This window comes from Arachis duranensis, chromosome 7 (genome assembly GCF_000817695.3).
Source record: "Arachis duranensis cultivar V14167 chromosome 7, aradu.V14167.gnm2.J7QH, whole genome shotgun sequence".
Lineage (NCBI taxonomy): Eukaryota > Viridiplantae > Streptophyta > Magnoliopsida > Fabales > Fabaceae > Arachis > Arachis duranensis.
The window spans coordinates 11,500,052-11,521,111 of record NC_029778.3 but is presented as its reverse complement, the minus strand read 5'-3'; the positions used below and the strand labels follow the sequence as shown (position 1 = coordinate 11,521,111).

The 21,060-nt window shown below is 31.0% G+C and overlaps 4 protein-coding genes across 4 annotated transcripts; 1 reads left to right on the top strand and 3 right to left on the bottom strand.

The window, feature by feature from the left end:
• On the top strand, positions 1 to 717 carry LOC107457782 (18.2 kDa class I heat shock protein). The gene has a single exon (XM_016075960.2). It carries the CDS (start codon positions 52 to 54, stop codon positions 532 to 534), a length of 483 nt encoding a protein of 160 aa, XP_015931446.1. The 5' UTR covers positions 1 to 51; the 3' UTR covers positions 535 to 717.
• A 103-nt stretch (positions 718 to 820) lies between these two features.
• Positions 821 to 1,520, bottom strand: LOC107457783 (18.3 kDa class I heat shock protein). Its single transcript, XM_016075962.3, has one exon. It carries the CDS (start codon positions 1,351 to 1,353, stop codon positions 979 to 981), a length of 375 nt encoding a protein of 124 aa, XP_015931448.1. The 5' UTR covers positions 1,354 to 1,520; the 3' UTR covers positions 821 to 978.
• A 1,639-nt stretch (positions 1,521 to 3,159) lies between these two features.
• Positions 3,160 to 3,933, bottom strand: LOC107457781 (17.3 kDa class I heat shock protein). The gene has a single exon (XM_016075959.3). It carries the CDS (start codon positions 3,787 to 3,789, stop codon positions 3,295 to 3,297), a length of 495 nt encoding a protein of 164 aa, XP_015931445.1. The 5' UTR covers positions 3,790 to 3,933; the 3' UTR covers positions 3,160 to 3,294.
• A 364-nt stretch (positions 3,934 to 4,297) lies between these two features.
• Positions 4,298 to 8,427, bottom strand: LOC107457780 (uncharacterized). The gene is made up of 3 exons (XM_016075958.3): positions 8,036 to 8,427; positions 7,396 to 7,773; positions 4,298 to 5,238 (listed from the first exon to the last, which is right to left on the bottom strand). Exons 1-3 carry the CDS (start codon positions 8,327 to 8,329, stop codon positions 4,534 to 4,536), a joined length of 1,377 nt encoding a protein of 458 aa, XP_015931444.1. The 5' UTR covers positions 8,330 to 8,427; the 3' UTR covers positions 4,298 to 4,533.
• Positions 8,428 to 21,060: the final 12,633 nt, after the last annotated feature.

Here is a 21,060-nt window from a genome sequence, read left to right as displayed (position 1 = left end):
CGCACAAGAAGAAAATCCTTCTGATTCTTAGTTTGGAAACCGAAATCCAGCATGTCTATGATCCCAAGCGTGTTCGGTGGAAGACGTAGCAACATCTTGGACCCATTCTCTTTGGACGTATGGGACCCTTTCCAGGACATTTTCTCGGTCGCTATGTCGGGTCCCAATGCGTCAGCGTCGGCACGTGAAGCCAGCGCCATAGCAAGCACCCGGGTGGACTGGAAGGAGACTCCGGAGGCGCACGTGTTCAATGTGGATCTTCCGGGGCTGAAGAAGGAAGAAGTGAAGGTGGAGGTTGAGGACGGGAGGGTGCTGCAGATAAGTGGTGAGAGGAGCAGGGAGCAAGAGCAGAAGGATGACAGGTGGCACCGCGTGGAGAGAAGTACGGGCAAGTTCATGAGGAGGTTCAGGCTGCCCGAGAATGCTAATATGGATGAGATCAGGGCAGCTATGGAGAATGGCGTGCTGACCATAACTGTCCCTAAGGTTGAAGAGAAGAAGCCTGAAATCAAGTCTATTCAGATCTCTGGCTAAATCTTTGGTTCAATTAATATACAAATGTAAAGACAAAGCGTGTTGCATTTTTCTTTTTGTGTGTTTTGATTTTGAATGTAATGGATACGAAGGGGCCAGGGGGTGGTTTGTAATAAGCCTTCATTAAGAAATGCTTTTGGTAATTTGTTACTCTATTAATATAAATAATTTTCATTACACTTACAGTTAAACCCACAACAAGTCCATTAGATATGATAAATTTTCAGTTTAATTCATTTGACACAAAATAGAAGGGAAAAAATCAGAGAGATGGTGAAATTGAATATCATAAACCATGCAGGGAGCACAAAGGTTTTATTCGAGGGATATTATTGAGTTTAATTTCGTGAATATATATATATAAATTCACACACAGAGCAAGTTAGAGAGCAAAGACTAAGCATTTGAATTCAATAGCAGAGAAGATGGTTATGGTTTGGAGTATCAGTCTTCATCATCAATAGGAATGGACCTGAGGGGCTCGACCTTGGGAACGGTGATAGTGAGGACGCCGTGTTTCATAGAGGCTCTGAGCTGGTCCACGCAGGCGTTCTGAGGTAGCTTGAAGGTGCGCTCGAACCTGCCGCTCCAGCGACCCACGTGGCGCCACGTGTCGGTGGTTCCTTCCCTGGCGTCGCGTGCCCGTTTGCCGTAGATCCTGACCGTCCATCCCTTGACGATCTCCACCCTGACTTCATCCCTGGAGAGGCCAGGCACGTCGGTTCTGAACACGTGGGCGGCAGGTGTCTCCTTCCAGTCCACGTCATCCGGAAAGAACACCGTCGTTAGGTTTAGGACACTTCCGGTGCTCCAAGCCATCGATCGCTTCAAACGCTCTCTTTCTGGTTCTTCGTGTGAGGTACTGCTTGAGAATAACGCTGGATAGTTCGTGATGATAATCGAGTGTGAGTGCGCGCGCAAAATGTAGGACGAATATATATAAGAAGAACAAGGAATTCCTCCACCTCTGTTTCTCCAAAGTTATTCTTCCACTTATGGAATAACTTTTCACTATTTTATTTTTAAATTCATGTAAGTACCCAAAACATAATTAGTGGATGGGGTGAGGCTTCTTTTATTTTATTCTTTTAAAATTTATTTTTCAATATAAAAAGTTTTAAAAATAATTATATATCATTACATTAGTTAAAATAATTCATTTTTAAATTCATTATTAAAAAAATTAAACTATTGTTTTATCAAAAATGTTTTATTTCTTAAACAAAAATTACAATAGAGACATCACAGCAGCTTACAATATCTACATAACAGCTAAAAACATACTGCCTAAATAACATTATACATACTAGTATTTTACAATAGGAACGAGTCGATCTTGTATGGCTGCATCTTAATGTAACCTTTGTCGTTGCACCTGAAGGTTGAAGCCAAACCACAGCCGTCAAATTCGAATTTATATTGCAGTGTGGCCCAGAAGGAGTATATTTTTATTTTGACATGCTCCTTGAACCAGACACGTAGTACGTGACCATGCTCACCCCACTAGCTAGCCTACCACAGCTAATTCAGATTTGGGCGACATGCGTTCTTCCATCCATGCGGGGTAGGGGTCGTGTCTTTCTTCAAAGAATTTTCAATTTTGTGCAATTCACACAGCTCGTAACGAAAATCATCTCACTCGTGAAGGATCCAGAAGTGAGAAATCGCCCAATAACATTGACAACGTATTACTTATGTTACTCCTAGGACACCATTGTTTTTGTAAGCACAATGCTTGATGTGTATCAAATGGTTAACATTGTATCAATACTAACAATTCAAGGTTTTGTATTTAAACACCATTATTCTTGTTATTTTAATTTAGTCTTCTACTTAGTAGTAGTCTCGTAGAACATCGCTATCCTTTTTTTTTAATGAATCAAACAAATATTAGAATTTTCTCTGGTAGATCTTTATTGGTTGTTGGCTTCTGTTTTTTATAAAAACAAGTTGAATATTAAGTCTATTTTCTATAAACCTATAAAATAATTCACTGATTCATTTTAGATTTTAAACATCATTATTTATTATTGAGCTTTAAACCTAATGATTTGTGCATATTATAAACTAAAATGTAAAATCCTTTGTGATATAAATTTTTTATGGTTAAAATCTAATCCCTATAAATACATGTTATAAGAGAAGATTCCCACTTTTATCTAATTTCTCTTCATGATTAACAAATTCATCATGTGCCACCTTTGGAAAGATTAGATAAAGTGTGTGTTTTCAAATACCAATCATTCCTACAAATATTATCCTCCAGTCACTTTGGCTCTGACCATAATCATAAACTATGTATATAGTTATCTGGTATTCTAACATCAAAATCTTGTAATAAAATAAAAGTATTCACCAAGTAGAACATAACGTTGTGATCGAATCATTGACATACTTGAGTCCAGCTCTCACACATACACTAACATGTCACATATCTCCTCAAGACCTCAACAAATTCGTATTTCGTAAATTATAAACACCTTTAGCTCACATTCCAACTTTCTTAACCTGTAATTCCTCTTAAGCTAGTAGAATTTGTTAACCCCAATTGCGATTTGGCCATTTGGGAGAAATGCAGCACTACGAACTAAGAAATCCACAACCAACCAAATTAAGAAACAGAAATTAACAAGGCAAAACGCACAAGGAAGTTTTACATTCACTCGCACAGTAAGCATAATCCATTCTTATACACAAATCGACAATAGCATTCGAGTAAAACACAATTTGACAACAGAATTCTAGGGTTCTAACTACACATCATCCGGAGATCTGAACGGATCTGACGTCAGCCTTCTTCCTGTTCTGAACCTTGGGAACGGTGACGGTGAGAACACCGTCTTCCATGGCGGCCTTGACCTGATCAACCATGGCATTCTCGGGGAGCCTGAAGCTTCTCTCGAACCTGCCGCTACTTCGCTCTACGCGGTGCCACGTGTCATTCCTCTCCTCGCTCTCGCGGTTCCTCTCACCGCTGATTCGGAGCACCCTATCGTCCTCGATCTCAACCTTCACCTCTTCCTTCTTCAAGCCAGGCACATCCGCCTTGAACACGTGAGCAGCAGGTGTCTCCTTCCAGTCAACATTGGCGCGCAAAAACGACGACGCTTCGGCAGGGAATAACTGCTGCTGCTGGTGGTGGCGGCGCAAGGGAGGGGGAGGGAACGGGAAGGTTTCGAATGGATCCCAGGCATCGAGAGCGAAGGGGTCGAACGGGGTGGGTCGGCGACCGAAGAAAGTGGGAATGAGAGACATTTTTGTTGTTTCAGATTTCAAAGTTAAGATCAGAGAAGAACGTTGATTCGCAGTGTGGTTGATAATGCGAAAGGGGAGGGGGCCTTGTTTTTTTAGTGTGGTAAGAAAATCTTCACATTTCTAGAACGTTCTTTTCGCCTTATGTTTCTCGAAATTTCTAGATCTGCCCCTATACTTTCCATTTTTACGTTATTGCCTACGCCATACAAGTTGCAAGCCCAAGAGCTTCGTGATTGTTGTTGTTCAGGCCCAAATATTAATATTTTTTTACAAATTAATACCAAAAACCAAAAAAAGAAAGAGAAAAGACGGTTTGACTCACATTTCTTCCATAACTGATGAAATTCAGTATTCATAATAAATTGTTTAATAAAATAAGTACACAAACCAGGTTGGATTTAATATACATTTCTTCCAAGTAATTATATTATTTTTAGACTCAGCTCTATTTAATATGCATTTACTATTTCTACATGAGTTTATCTAAAAATAATCTATATAAAAAATGTTCGCATCAATACTGGATTTTATATACCCTTTTGTTTTTAAGGTTTCCCTTAGATGGGAATAGAATAACTAATTAATTAATTAAGAAGTAAAAAGAAATTAAGTTACATAACTTCTTTATATGTGTGCTGCTACAACTAGCCTAAAAACTTGACCAAGCAAGCACCATCATAGAAATGGGATGGTGTATTTACAAAAGGAACACAAGCAAATTTAATTTGCATTACAAGATGTGTCTCACTCTTGGATCATTGCGTCCTCATCACTTTCACTTTCATCAGTTGAATCATCCAAGTTAACAGCAGCTACCTTGGAAGCACTAATCTTAAAAGAAGCTTGTCGAATCTTAAATGGCAACTTATTATTAGCATTGTTATTATTATTGTTGCTTGTAGTAGAAGTAGTAGTAATGGTGGTAGCCACTTCCCCTGCTTTATGTTGTTCACCTCTCTTCAAATCACTAGGTGGCAAGAAACATTCCATGGACAAGCCTTTAATATTAAAATCCACTTCTTCAATTTTCCATGTCTCTTCCATTCTTGTCCTAGAAAAACCATTCGGCCCCTCGGCTCCGAACCTTGACAACGACACGGATGTCTTCCCGGCGTGCGCGATTTGGATGCCGTCCACGGCTCTGTAGTCTTGTATTAGGGACTCCATGTTGGTTTCCCAGAATACGGGCGCGTCGCCGGATTGGGATGACGGCGAGGACTTGAGTTTGAGCAAGTAGGAGTCTTGTAATTGAACAAGAAGGCCTGTTCTCTGGCTGAAATGGCCCCATAGTGTGTGTTGGATTATTTCTACATTGCTGCTGCTTCTTGCTTTAAGTGATGCTGACTCTGCTTCTAGTTTTAGTGTGAAACATTCTTCATTGTTCACTGTCTTCTCGCCAATGCATATTGAGTTGTTGAAAAGATTGGCAGTGGATCTTGGATCAATACCCTACTCAAAACCAATCAACTATTATAATTTAGAGATTCTTGCATAACTCATGTTTGGAATTAGATATATTCATAACAGAAGTAGGATTTATTTCTTTTATTTGAGATACATTTATTTGTTCATAGGTGTAGCCAATTTTTGTATGAGTGTGTTTGAACTTTGAAGTCAATTGGTAGACTTTTTATTTTGTTAATAATAAATTTAACAAGTATCTTAACTAACCTCTCTGATTAGTTCTCTTTTATAGTGTTAATTAAAAAAATATGAAAATTTATATAAAGTTTAAATTTCTAATGTATTTTATTAAAACAAAAAGTTTAAAACTTTTACTAATAATAATTTTAACCATTTTAGTTAGATTTGATTTTTTTTTAAATGATTTATGTTTTTTAATTTCTAGTTTCATAGAACTCTGGAGGTTAAAAATGCACTAAGAATTTCTCAATTCATAATCAAGATGTGGACATAGTGATGTGATGTGTATGTATGCATTTGACATTAACAAGTAGGGTGAGCTGCCCTCAATTTTCTTTCATCTCTTTTGCCCCCATTTTTGTGGATCATGTATAAACGGAATTGAGGTTTTCAAATTAGCAAAACAACGAAAGAGTCTATAAAGTATAAAAGATATGTGTGTATGTCAAACTTTAGCTATAACAGCCAAATACAAACCCACCAATTGAAGTTTAAATCCATTCACCTTTCGCTATTGTTAGGTGGAAAAAATGCCATTTCAAAAGAATGGAAACATAGTTGTCATGCACTAAGCACAGTGACAATAGATATTGTTAACTTCACGCGATTACAGGTATATGAATTCGAGAAAAAAAAATTCCATCACTGAATTGACTTCATGCTTTTTAAGGAAGGAATTTCCTCCGATTAACTTATCTATTACATTGTTGACTTTTTTCAAAATTTATGTAATGTTGACCTTACTAGTTTTGTGAGGTTCAAAGGCTAATTTAAATTATTAAAAAAACAGTGAAACGTAATAAGCGTCCTTTTTTCTAATTCCTTTTCCTTTTGCTTCTTTTTTCATTCCTTTTGAAAATCGGAGCCATTGGTTGAGTAGGCTTCGGTAGTTAGGTAGTGTTTAGTTATGGATGCTGGCAACAACAACATGCAAACTTGCTTTCTTGTGTTATAGGAATTAAGAAACTAGATTTCTTATAAGAAAAAACAGAGAGAAAGAGAAGTGAGAACGCTTCATGTCACATATGGGAACACTTTCAATTCGGGTTTACATTTGAGGAAATCAGAATCATAAAATCAATTAAAGCAAAACAACGAAATAAAGCAACACTAATTAATGTAAGCACATGGTATAGTGGCCCCTCAACTTCTCATTTGAAAGATACTATAAAACTTAGATAAAGAGATAAGGATTTTTCCAACATATCAAAAATTACTTGAATCCAAATTATGTACGTATATAGACAACATTTTCTTTAAAAAAAAAAAGACAAAAAAATGCACGTATATACATATAATTGAATCTTTACTCTAAAATTTATGAATTTATAGCAATATTCAGTCATGTCATGTGTAAAAATATAAATATATATTAAAAATATATAAAATAACATATATAAATAATGAATATTCACTTCGAATTGTATTTATATAAACTTTATAGTTGAAAATCGGTAAATAATAATTTAGTCAAATTTATTAATTAAATTATTTAATAATTCTCAAATATAAACTTCATATAAAAATAATTATTGTATGTAAATTTTTACTTTCCACCTATATAAATATACATAATAACTAATTTAATGATTGATATTTTTATATGCAAATAATATTTTTGAAAAATCAATTAATCAAATATCGAACAGTTCTCTGTGACTATATTTTAAATGAACAAAAAAATTAAATAGAGTAAATCACTCATTTAATTTTGTAGGATTTCTAGCTAATTTGGATTGATGGAGTGGTAAGTTCACTTGTCGAATTCGAATTTCGCCAAAATTTCTCAAAGTAAAAATGAGATTATTAAAAGAAAGGTGAAAACTCAAGTGCAGTCTATTTTACGGGAAGTTAATAACTAAAATGTTAGATGATGTGACTGATTTGACTAAATTTTTATCTAACAGCTTTCAACTATCAATTTCACGTAACTGAATTTTCGCGTAAAAGAAATTTACCAACCTGAATCAAACGCCTAAGTGGTCGTGGGGGCCCTCTAGAGGCATGAGAATGATGCCAAGGTGTTTGCCTCCAAGCAACTTTTCCATCACTGCCGGCACTTATCTTGTAACCGGAAACCACCAGCTCCAAGCACCACAACTCCGGCTTCTTCTGCCACACCACAAACCCTCCCATCTCCCCCGCCGCCGCAGCCACCTCCTTTGTCGTCCTCTTCTTTTTCTTTTTCTTCTTCATAACACCTTCTTCCCCTCCCCAGAACTCTGAGCTCCCTACCCTCACCTGACCCATTGCATACATGCTTTCTACCGAGTTTAAAGCTCTTTCTCCTCCCACTGCTGCCACGTACTGCTTTACAATATATTTCGCCATTGAACCCTCCTTCATAACCAACCACATCAAATTAGTACAACACTTTTAGCCAAGTGTCACAAAAATTTCACCTACTACTTCTGTTCTTAAATTTTAATCTTGTCCTTGTTTGTTTGTCCAACATTAGACTTTAATTTTTCTTTGTGTAAAGCATTCTACATAACCACACGGTAAATATAAAAAATAATTTTTTTTTATCAATATGACGTTACGTAATTGGATTCTGAAAAGTAAAATTTCGCGGAGTTTGTAGGGTATGGACATTTCTTACAATGTTATTATGGTGTTTGATGTTGTGAGAGATGATGGGTTGGTTGTTGTTGTGAGAACTTATAGGGAAGGGGAGTAATGGTGCTCCAATAACACCCAACAATAGTTGGATCTCTGTAGTTTTGCCTCCGAATACTGATGATGATGATGATGTGGGTTCAGCGTTTGGCTTCATCCATGACTTCATGTTCTGCCATGCCCTGTTCTTGCTGCTGAAAATCTCTTCTGGAATCGGGACTTCAAGCACAGTTTCAAGCCCATCCTCTCGATCAAGATTCCGACACAACTTCTTCATAATTCAATTCAAAGAGAGAAGACCAGAGAAGGAAAAGAAGAAGAGAGTATTTGAGTATCAAACAATAATGGTGGACCTATTATCAAGTCGTGTTTGCACGCCACTCTTACACACTATATAAGCTTTAATGCTACTTAATTTAACTTAACGTTTTCATTTTATTTATTTATTATTTTCGGTGAACTTTAATTTCTTCATTCTACCTTAGAATTAATTCTTCACGGCGGCTTGCAAATATATTTAATTCGAGAAATCATTTTTCCAACCATACTACTATCTATATACTAAAATCAGTCACTAAAATTATGAATTATAATGAAAATTCAAGTGCAATTAATTTCACATAAAATTGATTTGATAAGTTTGACTAATTTATTATCTAACGACTCTCAACTATTAATTTCATATGAAATTAACTGCACCTAAATATCGATATGTTGAAATATAAATATACATTAAAAATAAATTAAACTAAGGCATGTATTTATAAATAGTATTTTTGTTATTTTTTATATGTAAATTTTAACTCTCATTACTAAAGGGAGCATGTTGGGTTATGTTGTTTGGTTTTAATCGCAAAGGTTATTATATTATACGGTTGTTTTGTGTCACTTCTCTTAAAATATAATTACTACTATCTTAATAACTTTCCCTTGGTAGAAATAGGAGGAGGCCAAATAGAATGAAATAAAAGTCATGGAGTAGATAAAGTGAGATTAGCAAGCTAAGGTAGTTAATTATTCGTCATTCTAGTAGAATTAATATGGTTATCTACTCCACTCTACCTTCAAATTTAGACAGCTTAAGAGTAACGGAGACTCATGATTTAAAATAAATAAATCAGTGTCACAATTATCACAATCATACGTAATAATTGTTTTTTTAATTAATATGAAATTAACGTAGTAATAATAGTTTGGCACTGAATATATATATAGACTACTTATGAATTGATAGTAGAAAAAATTTAGAGAATCAATACTTTTATTAAAATAATCAGCACTTAATTAATAAAAAAATATTATATTATTAGATATAATTTTATATTATTAAAAATATTAATATTAATAATAATTAATTAATAACTACAAATTACAAAATCTGCTGGGTTTAGAACTCCTCTTTCCAATCTAATGAAAGAATTTGATCAAGATTTGGAAAACTTAGATTCAAAGGTTGAAATCAACAAAAGAGGAAGATAAAAATTCATGAATGTGTTGCAATTTATGAAAAGGGATTAAAGAAGACCTAATTAAAGAGGGTGGTTTACCGTACCCCACAATTCAAACGTTGCTTCCTTATACAATAGCAAATCCTTTTATAAAAACTTTATCTTTAACGCCATAATTACTAACTAGTTTAAAGAATATGATCATACTCATGAAAGATACCCTACAGTTTAACCTAGGAAAATATCGGCCACATGATTAATAGTGGCCCAACCATATAAGATGAGCGATAATGTTAACAAAAAAATAACTCAAAATTATTTTATTTAATTTGATATTTTTAGTTTTATGTATATAATAATATTTATAATTAGATATTTTAAAAAAATTAATATTATCTAATTATTCTAACAATGATTAATGCAAAAAAGTGTAACTGAATTTAAAATAAGAAAATTTCGTACTAATTTTCATTTGCCTTCCAAATATTTTTGGATACGGAATATTGGTTTTATTTTTAACTAACGTCATCTTTAATTAAAATGTGAAAGGCTTAATACCTAGCTCATACTATAATTTGGTTTTGTTTACATAAAATGTGATTTTAATAAAACTGTAAAATAATAATTTTAGGTCACGTCTGGGGTGACTACACTAGTTATGACTATGGATGGCTATGTATTAAAAGTAAAATTGAAATGTGACATACTGACATGTGAATGTTCTAATTGATATTTGACTTGTTGAAGACTTGTCCAATTGAACATTCTATTTTTACCGTGGTTAAAATTTAAATAAAATCTATTCTAATTGTTGAATTTTGCATATAATTAAATAGAGAAAAATAATTAATTTGTGTTTAATTTGTTTAATTCTTTCTTGAATGTTCTTAGTGAGAAAATTTTGGGAAGACTAATGATAAATGATAAATTTAATATTTTCAAAATCTAGTTAAAAATGTCACAAATATTTAAAATAATAATTGAGAATTTAATCATAAATAATTTTTTCTTGAAATTACAATGTAGTGCATAATTATTAGTTATGAGAGAGTTGGGCGATTTAATTATAGTTGATGAAAATTTAAATAGTAAGAAGTTAAAAGTGCAATTAAAGATTAAATGGCAACGAAATTAAATTAAAAGTAATTAAGATAATAAACTAGAAAAATAAAATAAATTCAAGTTATAAAAAATTTTGGCAAGAATGGAGGGTTCAAGATTACTATTTTTATCACTAACCACAATATATGATAATTACAAAAAGCAAATTTAATTCCTCAACCTCTACAAATTGAAAAAAATTCATCAGGTTTAATTAATCCTAATAATTTACAAGTCCTAATCAATTGAATAATTAAATTAGTAAAAGATTAACATTAGTAAAAAAAATAATTTATATCTCTAAATTATCAATCAAACTTAGACATTAGTAACTCAAGTTCATCCAAGTTCTCAACCCAAGCTAAAAATAAAAATTTACTCTATAACTAGTTCAAACATTTTATCAAACAGCTAGGGTAGATAAACATAAAACTTTATAAATTATAAAAAATAGTAAAATCTACAACTACCTAATTTAAGAAAGCAATACTAATATCTCAAATAAGCAATAATAAAACATAAAACATCAAATTCATTAATGAAAAGTGAGAATCTAACAAGGATTCAAGAACTAATAAATAACAAAATAAAAAAATAACAAGAAATTCTAAGAAACTTAGAGTAGCAAATAAAAATTATAAACTAAAAACTACATTTAAGCAAAACTAACAACTAGAACTAAAGAGAAATTCATAAAAAAACTTTTGAATTTTACAGAGAAGTTAGAGCTTCTTTCTCTAGAATTTAAGGACTAAAATTCTAAAAAAAAAAATGAGTGTATGATAAGTTGTATTTGATCCTCCCTTTATACTTCCTTTCAAATGCATGAGAAATGGACTGAACAGTCAAATCTTTATTTTTTCATAAAATTTTTAGTTTTGCATGTTTTTCTCCCATCTTTTTAATTTATTATTGTCTCTTAAACCTTAAACAATTTAAACAAACATATCAAAATATCGAATGAAATAAAAGTGAAATAAATTTGACAATTCAAAAGACCTAAAAAATATATTTTAATCAATTAAACATAATTAAAAAAATCACAAAAATATGTATTTACAAAGAATAAATACGTGTTAATAAATTTCACTCTTTTCATTTCAATCCAAAAATCATCATTAAACATAAATTTATCAACTAATAAAATGATGGCACAGTGTATAAAGTGTAGACAAAAATCTCGTTATTCCTTTTCAAAATCTTTTCACTAAAAACATTCAAGAAGCAACAATCATCAACACAAATTAATTAATATTTTTTCTCCATTTAGTTATATAGAAGATTCAAAAATTAAAATTGATTTCGTTAAGAGAAAGATTAAGTATGTAAACTTTAACCACAGAAAAAATGGACAAAATGTTCATTTGGACAAGTCTTCAACCAGTCAAAAACCAATTAGAGTTCCACATGTCACATTTTAATTGGATGCTTAACCGTAGTTATAATTTTTGACTTAGTAGTAAGCGTCTAATTGGACACAGAAGCAAAGATCCGACCAACATTCTAATATAAGTGTAATTGAGAATGGTAGCCCATGGCGATGGCCATGCCCATTCCAATTTTTTTGCATTGGTAGTTGGTGCTGGTTGCTGGGTTAGGATCACATGAAATCCATTGATGTCTCCAATGTTAAGAGACATGTGAGGTGTTTCCCGATTCTATTTCTATTTTCTGATTATGGGTTCTGTTGAGATGACAAGATGGTATTAAGTGACAAATTACATTGTCGTCGTTATTCAAATTCTAAATCATGTCAATATGTCATGCACGTTCTCCTTAATTAGTCTTTACATGTTTTGAGTGGCCATGGGCCATGTCACAATATATGTTGTTTCAACTTACAACACTAGGACGTTTATTTTTGTATTTTTATTTATTTAAAGGGACTAGGGAATAAAACAAAGGTTCTGTTTAAGATCTTAAGTAGTAAGTGTTCATGTTCCCTCTCAAATCTCTATGGTCTATATGTATTCATGATTTGTTTGATATTTGTTATGAAGTGGGCCTCGTATAGGATTGTGTTATTTTGTTAATGAATCTGTCTTCTTTTAATGTGCCCGCCTATATCATGATTAATATCGATAGAAAGAAAATTGGCAAAAGTGATAAATATCTTGATTTTTTATGAAGAGATTTTGGATTTAAATTTTTGTGATCAAAATCAAATGGGATTGAATTGCTATATATATGGGAAACTAATGAGCATGGGACAACAATATGATTGAAAAATATATTTATTTAAATCTTTACTGTCAATAACAAAGTTTATTTATTTTTTCTTTTTTAACTATTATTTCGTTCTCATTCTTCAAATCATAGTTATCAAATTTGGACCGGACCGGTCGATTTGATCGAAAAACCAATAAATTGGACTTTAAATCGATCCGGATGACTCTTCTAACCACTTCTGTAATTGACTCGTAAAAAATTGGTTTGATTCGCTTTAATTTGGTCAACTCAGTTCGAACTGAACATATTTGACCGGCAGGTCAATGTCCTGCGCACCTCCATGATGGACAAGCGGTGCCATGGATCACAGTAAGAGATACCCTTTTAAATTAAAAATTTAAATCTTTTCTCTTTTTTAACTATCATTTCATTCTCATCCTTCAAATCATAGTTATCAAATTCGGACTGGATCGACCGGTTCGATCAAAAAACCGTTGAATTGGACCTTAAATCGGTCCGGATAACTCTTCTAACCGTTTCTGTAATTGACATGTAAAAAATCAGTTTGACTCGTTTTAAATCGGTCAACTCGGTTCGAACCAAACATATTTGACCGGCAGCCTTGGAGCGTTTGAGATAAAGCAGTGTTGATCTTCCACTGGGCAATTTGACCTTTAATATTATTTGAGTAAATAATTATATATATTATAAAAGCAACGCCAAGCACTTATTAAGTTATTATACTAAAGACTAATAATTATATATATTATACTAAAAATAATTATATTTAAATTAAAGCAATACAACTTAAAAATATAAAATATTATTTTTATTCTTCCATAATAATATTGTATTTGCTTATTTTATAGTTAATTTTGATATACTAACCATATAAGATATTTTACATAATTATCAATAATTATCAATCACTTCTGTTTTTTTGAATAACCATTTATGCAGTTAATATAAAAATAATTATTTTTGCTAATATAAGTTACATAATTAAATATAATACATCAAAATTTTAATTTTATTATAATTGTATATATTTATTTAATTATTACCGGGTTAAACGGTTCGATCAGTGATCCACCGATTAAACCATTAACTCAGTGACCTAATAACTTTGTCGGACCGATTGCCGGTTCGATTCTGATAACTATGTTTGAAATCCAACTTATGGTGAATCTCTACACTAAAATATTTTATTTTTGTTAAATTCTAAAAATAAAAATTGTAAGAAAGATTATTGAAATATGAATAAAATGTGAGAGAAACTTCTAAAAAAAATAAGACCAAAGATTGGTAAAAAAAAAATATTATTGAGTGAAGGAATGGTGGGATCAACCAGAATTTGTGAAAGAAGAAGAAAAATTTTTAAATTTCGGACGAATTTTTAATTTTTTTTTAAAATTTATTAGAGACTTATTAGTATTTATTTTTAAAAATTATTTTCATATGACACTCACACCTGACATGTTAACCAGTTAATGTTTCACAATCAGCTGCAGGAGTTTATTAGTCTAATTTATTTTATATGTGAAGCCAGGCCTGTCATAATATTTTTGGATAATAAAAAAATACAATGTTCCACAAATTAAATTAAACAAATGATCTAGGAGTCGAAATAGACATTCTCTCTTCGTGATTTTATATGCAAAGTTTTGAGGGAGATAACAAAGACAAGGAAGACTCTCATCGGTCTCCTCAAAGAGTTTCTAGAGAAATTACAAATTCATGCTCTTATTAAGAAGGTCCTAATTTTTCATTGCAAATATTTTGTTAGAAACATATCTAAAATAAAATTATTAATGAATTTGATTAAAATTGAAATAATTTGATATATTAAAAATATAAAAGATTCTCCTAAATTCATAATGACATTTCTTCCACTATCGTGAAACAAAAAATAACGAGTATGGAGGATAAACTATAAAGAATTCACACAAAAAATGAAAGCATTAATTTAAAAATAATAATATTATTCTTATAAATTCTATTTTTAAAGTAAAAAGACAAAAAAAATTAGAGATGGATATTTTGTGCGGTAATGATAGAATTTAAAATTTTAAAAATGGAGTGAAATTAGTAGAAAGAGACGAGAAAAGAGAAAATGAAAAAAGGAAAAGATTAGGATATTCATAGGTTTAGATCAATAACTTGATTATTTATCAGAATTCGAATCGAATTAATTAAATTGATTCTTAAATTAAAGGGTCATTGAGTATAATTAGACCTGATTTAATAATATTCGATAATAATTAATTTGAGTATTGATTTTGCAGGAACGAAATTCGAACTAATTTACGAATTTAATAACTCTTTTATTAAATAAAAAATATAAATTCTAATAATATATATAATTTTTTTACTAATTAACTTAATTCTATTATAATTGTAGATTTAGAGTATTTGGTTATTGTTAGAATATTATTGACCTATTAGTTGATATTATATGTTTATCATATTTAAATAATTTTTTAAAAAAAGTTTTTTATTTTTTCAATTTTTTATTTATTTTTGGTGTCCAATCTCACCTAGTGAGATAAGATTTTGTTGTTGTTATTGTATTGGGTATCCAATTATCCGAACCGAACCAATTTGTTCTTAATCGATTTGATTTAGTTCGAATACATATAAAAAAAATATAATCAAATCAATCTGAACTAATTATAATTTAATTGGTTTGATTCTCATTTTACTCCAAACCTTGTTGAGTTTAAAGAAATAATAACAAATTAAGTGAAGATGACTAAATATTATTATTGAATTATAAACTCAATTATGTGTGTAATTAGTTTGTTTATTGTGTAAGAGCTGAGATTATTGAAATCAAATCAGACCCAATAACAAGCTAACAAAGTCTCAAAATGATTCGAGCCATAAATACTCATTTAAATCAATCTTGGCCCAAGAAAATAGTTGTTAATCTCTAAACAATACATTTTCATCTGAACCAAGCCAATGTAGTCGAACAAATTCTCCCTCTTCTTTCTTCTCTATTCACGTGACTACTTCTAAAAGTAAGCAAGAAAAAAGTAGTTCTGATTAGGACTCATTAAAAAGAAAAATTGATTACCAAAATAGAAAAATGAAAGAGAGAGAAGAAGAAAATATTTTTATCACGAATTATTTTCCTTGGTTAACCAGGTTAGTGTTTATCTGGTTCGAGAGGACCAGGCGTTCACTAAATACATTTCGCTTACAGTCACTAGTAAGGGGTTCTAGTAACGAAAGATTCCTTCTATAGCTATAGGCTATAGGTAGGCCACATTTCTCATATTCATTTCAGTGCTTTTGGTCTATCCTTTTGGGTAGCAGGAGGGATCTCGTTCCTGCCTATCGGAAGTGATAATAGAATCATATGTGGCACCGGATCCACCGTTGGCACTAGAGAGTTTTCCCGAAGAACTTCTTTTCCGGAAACCTATTCTAAAGGTCTAGGAGCGGAAGAAGTTTCAACACTCAACAAATAAAGACTTTTTACGACTAAACTACCTATAAGGGCAGGAGTCACTCAATCTACTTCGAGTGGAGAGGAAGGAAAGAGCTCACTTTTTCGACAGGGATAGGAAGTAAGAAAGTCAATCGAAAATAGGAATCCACTCTACTAATAGAAGAAGAGAGGTTTTTTCCACTACTAGAATAGTGTCTTTCGCTCATAGAGCTGAAGCGTAGGAACCCTTCTTTTGAGTTGCTATAGCTGCTCTTTGCTCCTCTTCGACTTTATTGAGCCCTTACACCCGTTTCTTCTGCCGATACTCTTACCGCGGCGCGGAGAAAGCCTTTAATGAGTGGCCATTCTCTCCTCTCCAACTCAGTCGAGTTTCTTTTAACCTCTTATAGGAGTAGAAGTTGGGAAGCCAGGTTGAAGCATCAGACTAGGACAACAAAAAACAATGATCAATTCAAGGTGATTCAGAAAATAATTTCTTTCTTTGTGCTTCATTAAGTAACTTGTTGAAAATGTTATCCTCCCTCAAGCACCAAACTAAAAATTTAAAGAAAGTGGAGACTATAAAATTCTGCTACAAATCAAGGGTTAAGAATCAAATGTATAAGCAAAGTATTGATAAATTACTTAGATTCTTGAAGAAAAATAAAAAAAAAAAAGATGAAAGAGAAGTAGTAAGATTTGTTTGTATGTTAGATTTAATTACTACTGTTGTCTTCTGTGCTACTGCTGCTGTTGTGATATTTGAAAAAGAAGAAAGGCAACTGCTCAAACCAAGTTTCAAGCTTTGAAAGTTTTACTCCTCTATTAAAGGAGAAAACAACCAGAGATTGATTCAAAGAGTGAGCACACAGTTTGGGTTCTCATAACTTATAAGTTATTCTTCTTTTCTTTCAGAGTTTTACATTATTTTTTTTTCTTTAGTGTTCATCTTTTCTTTGTTTCCTTTCAATGAAAAAAGGCGTATAGTGAAGTATCAGTAAAAGTCATTGAGAGAAAAGACAAAGAGAGATATAAAAAAGCCAAAAAATTATGTCAAAACTCTTTTGTGTGTTTTTCTATTTTGTACACATGATCCTAAGGAGATTTTCTTGCTAAGTTGAGTGAGCACTTAGTGGTTGCAAGTCTAGGGAGTGAACCTAGCCAAATCTAGTTCGGGTAGAAGTTGGGTTTGTCCCAAATAGGATTGGGTTGAATCCTAGAAAAATTGGTATTTGTAATTTTTGTGAAAGATAGTGAAAATTCCTTCATTGTTGTGGAGAAGACTGGATGTAGGTCACATTGCACATGGTGGCTGAACCAGAATACATGATTGTGTAATTTTTTCTAATCTATTCTTATTCTGATTCATTTTGTTAAGAGACAAAATAAAAGTGTCTCCTACATTGTATATTTCTCAAATATCACAGCTATTTAAAAGTAAAGAGTTGTTTTATTCCTAAATACATCATGAAAATACAAAATAAAATTGTCTCCTAAATTTTAACTTAACAGACGCATCATCAATCAAGTTTATGTGGATGATATTGTGTTTAGATTGGCTAATGAAGCCTTGTATGCTAATTTTGGAAATTTAATGACTAGTAAGTTTGATACGAGTATAATGAAAAAATTCACATTCTTCCTAAGACTCCAAATCAAACAAATTTCTAATGACATTTTTGTATACCAAGGTAAATATACTAAAGAGTTGGTAAAGAAATTTGGTTTAGAAAATTCCAAACCAAACCAATGAATACACCAATGCATTTCAACTCTAAACTTGAAAAGAATGAAAATGACAAAGATGTGAATAAAATAAAGTATAGAGGAATGATTAGATTTCTCATGTATCTAACTTCCTCTAGAGTAGATATAGTTTAAAGTGTTAGAGTTTGTTTTAGATTTCAATTATATCCAAAATAATTTCATTTTTCGGCTATCAAGAGAATTATTAGATATATAAATAGTATATCTGATTTTGGTCTTTAAAAAATTATCATAAAAATATTTGTTTTAAAGTTGGGTAATAAATAAAAATGATAAAATAGTTTTGAAAATGAAAAAATCAATTTTTTTTATTTTTTTAAAAATTCTTAAACAATTTTTTAAAAAGTTAAAAATATATCTAAAAATTTATACCAAATATTATTAATATAATTTTTTATAAGTGAAAATTTTGTTTTAAAACTTTTCAAATAAACCTTGAGTAAATGAACCAAATACGTATGAAAAATTTTGGAATGTACGATAGTACACAATAAAAATACATGTACGTATTTACTTTTTTACTTATTAATTAGGTAACGCTATTATATGTGCTTCTGAGTTCTGATATGCTAAATTTCCCATAAAACATCAGAGCATGTTATATTATATCATGTATTGAAATATATATATACTAGATGATCGTATTTATATAATGAGTAATTATTTAAAGAATTTCCTAGAGAATCAATAAAGTATTTATAAAATAGCTACAATAGACAGGGTGGCGCAGTGATGGCACGAAAAAATTAGAACGTGGGGTTGTTAACAGTAAGGTAAGGCGGTTTAGGATTTGAATAAACAGCCGAAATAGATTTTTTTGGGTTTTTTTATTTTTAAAAAACGATAAACTCTTAATAAAAGGAGTATCAATACGTGGTTAGACTTGGCAGGAGTTTTCGAATACGCAGGTACCCGACCTGTCCATACCCGGATGAAAGGGTAATAACTTGACCCGAGTCGGGGCAGATTTTGCTCAAGATAGGTATCGTCGGGTTTAGGGTGTACCCGCCCCGAATATATACATATAAACACTTTTTAGGAATTAGGATTTGCCTCAAATCACACATGATTCATAGCTTCAGTCTATACTCTATAGCCAAGCCATGCAAGATAAACTTAATCATCCTCACCTAAAATCTTCTTCTTCTTCTCAACTTCTTCACAAAAAACCGCATAGCTCCTGTCATGTTGTTGTTGAGTCCATCACCGCTTACCTATTCACAACTCCCATCTTTCTTCACAGCCAGAGACGGATCCATGTTTAATATAAAGGGGGCATTTGCTACCCAACCCGTCCATACCCGAATGAAAAGGGTAATAACTTGACCAAAGTCGGGGCAGATTTTGCTCAAGACAGGGTATGGACGGGTTTAGAGTATACCCGCCCCGAATATATACATATAAACACTTTTTAGGAATTAGAATTTGTCTCACATCACACATGATTCATAGCTTCGGTCTATACTCTATAGCCATGCAAGATAAACTCAATCATCCTCACCCAAAATCTTCTTCTAATTAAATACAACTTAAATTATTAGTAATTTTTTTAAAATTGTTTAAGATATAAAAATATATTATCTATGTATTAATATACTGTAATTATTTTGGTTAAAAAATTTATTTATACTATAAAAATTATAATAAGTAGATTTGACAATTAAGTAAAATAATTGTTTAAAAATATATATAAAAAATAATATTTAATCATGTTAAAAATAAAAAAGGTCCTTATAAATATTTTTTTTATTATTTTAAATATTATATTATGCGTATAAAATTATATTTTTATTATTTTAAATATTATAATAATGATTATATGTATATTTCTAGTTCTTATCAATATGTATTAGATAGTTCTAATTTTAAATTTTGAATATATCTAAACCAATTTAGATTGATCAAGTGATCGACTTAGTCGTCAGTTTAAATAAGTATTCAGGGTTCGAATTCTGTCTCGTATGTATAGCAACTCGTTGCCTGCCAATTGTAGATTCTTAAATGGAATTCAAATTCATGACGGATTAGTCCTTAACTTTTGAATATCGTGGGAAGTAAAAAAAAATATCTAGACCTAAATTTTATTATATTTTTGTCCCCATTACTAAATTTTTCTGGGTCCGTCACTGTTCACAGCTTATGTCATCATCGCTGCTCATCCCGTTACCGTTGTTGTTGAGCCCGTTGCCACCATTCTCATGCGAGTTTTTTTTTCTCTAGGTAAATTTCTCCCCCTCTCTCTCTCTCGTCTGTTAAGTTCTTCTATTCAAACATTGATATTTAAATTATAAAAAAAATTGATTTTCATATTTTGTAAAATATCGTACTGACGGTAATTGTAAATATGACGCTATTTAAAATTAAATAAAGTAACATAGATAAAACAAATAAAAAAAATAACTTAATCTTGTATAAAATTTACCTATAAAATTTAGTACCAAAAAATAAATTTAATTTTAGTATATTAATAATATAAAATATTTTATATAATCATTCAATTCAATTAGATTTATCTATTTAGGTCATTATTGAAAATAAATTTAAGATACCAACATACAATTACTTTAAATTAAGCAACAATTATCAATACTATATAAAAGACACACTATTCCACTAAGAATGATTGCCATAAGAAATAATTTTCCAATTTTCTATACTAATATAAACAACAAATTTATTCTTTTATTTCAGACTTTATAAATGAATAAATTAATTAACTAATATAACAAATTACAATTAATGTAGTAAAATTAATTAAGTAATATATATTATAAATTATATTAATATTTAAATATCTAATCAAATCAATTAGCTGATATAATTAAGTCATGGTAATAAATTGTATTAAATGAGTTAAAATAATTAAATCGAGAAATACTCTCCAGAGCATGCCACGTCAGCTCCATCATTAAGTGCAGACATCCGATTTTTATATAATAGAATAGATTAACTTAATTTGATATTAATTTCAATTTGACCCCTAGTACACTAAAATTATTGATTCTTTATACTTTCTCTTACTTAAATCAGTTTCTGAAAATTTTAAGATCGGATAGTTTAGTATTTCAATTTTTGAAATATACAAAA

Coding starts and splice junctions, on each gene's coding strand:
- LOC107457782 (XM_016075960.2), top strand. CDS start 52: ATGTCTATGATCCCAAGCGTGTTCGGTGGAAGACGTAGCAACATCTTG.
- LOC107457783 (XM_016075962.3), bottom strand. CDS start 1,353: ATGGCTTGGAGCACCGGAAGTGTCCTAAACCTAACGACGGTGTTCTTT.
- LOC107457781 (XM_016075959.3), bottom strand. CDS start 3,789: ATGTCTCTCATTCCCACTTTCTTCGGTCGCCGACCCACCCCGTTCGAC.
- LOC107457780 (XM_016075958.3), bottom strand. CDS start 8,329: ATGAAGAAGTTGTGTCGGAATCTTGATCGAGAGGATGGGCTTGAAACT. Junction 7,774..8,035: donor TCAAACACCATAATAACATT/GTAAGAAATGTC, acceptor TTGGTTATGAAG/GAGGGTTCAATGGCGAAATA. Junction 5,239..7,395: donor CACTTAGGCGTTTGATTCAG/GTTGGTAAATTT, acceptor GGTTTTGAGTAG/GGTATTGATCCAAGATCCAC.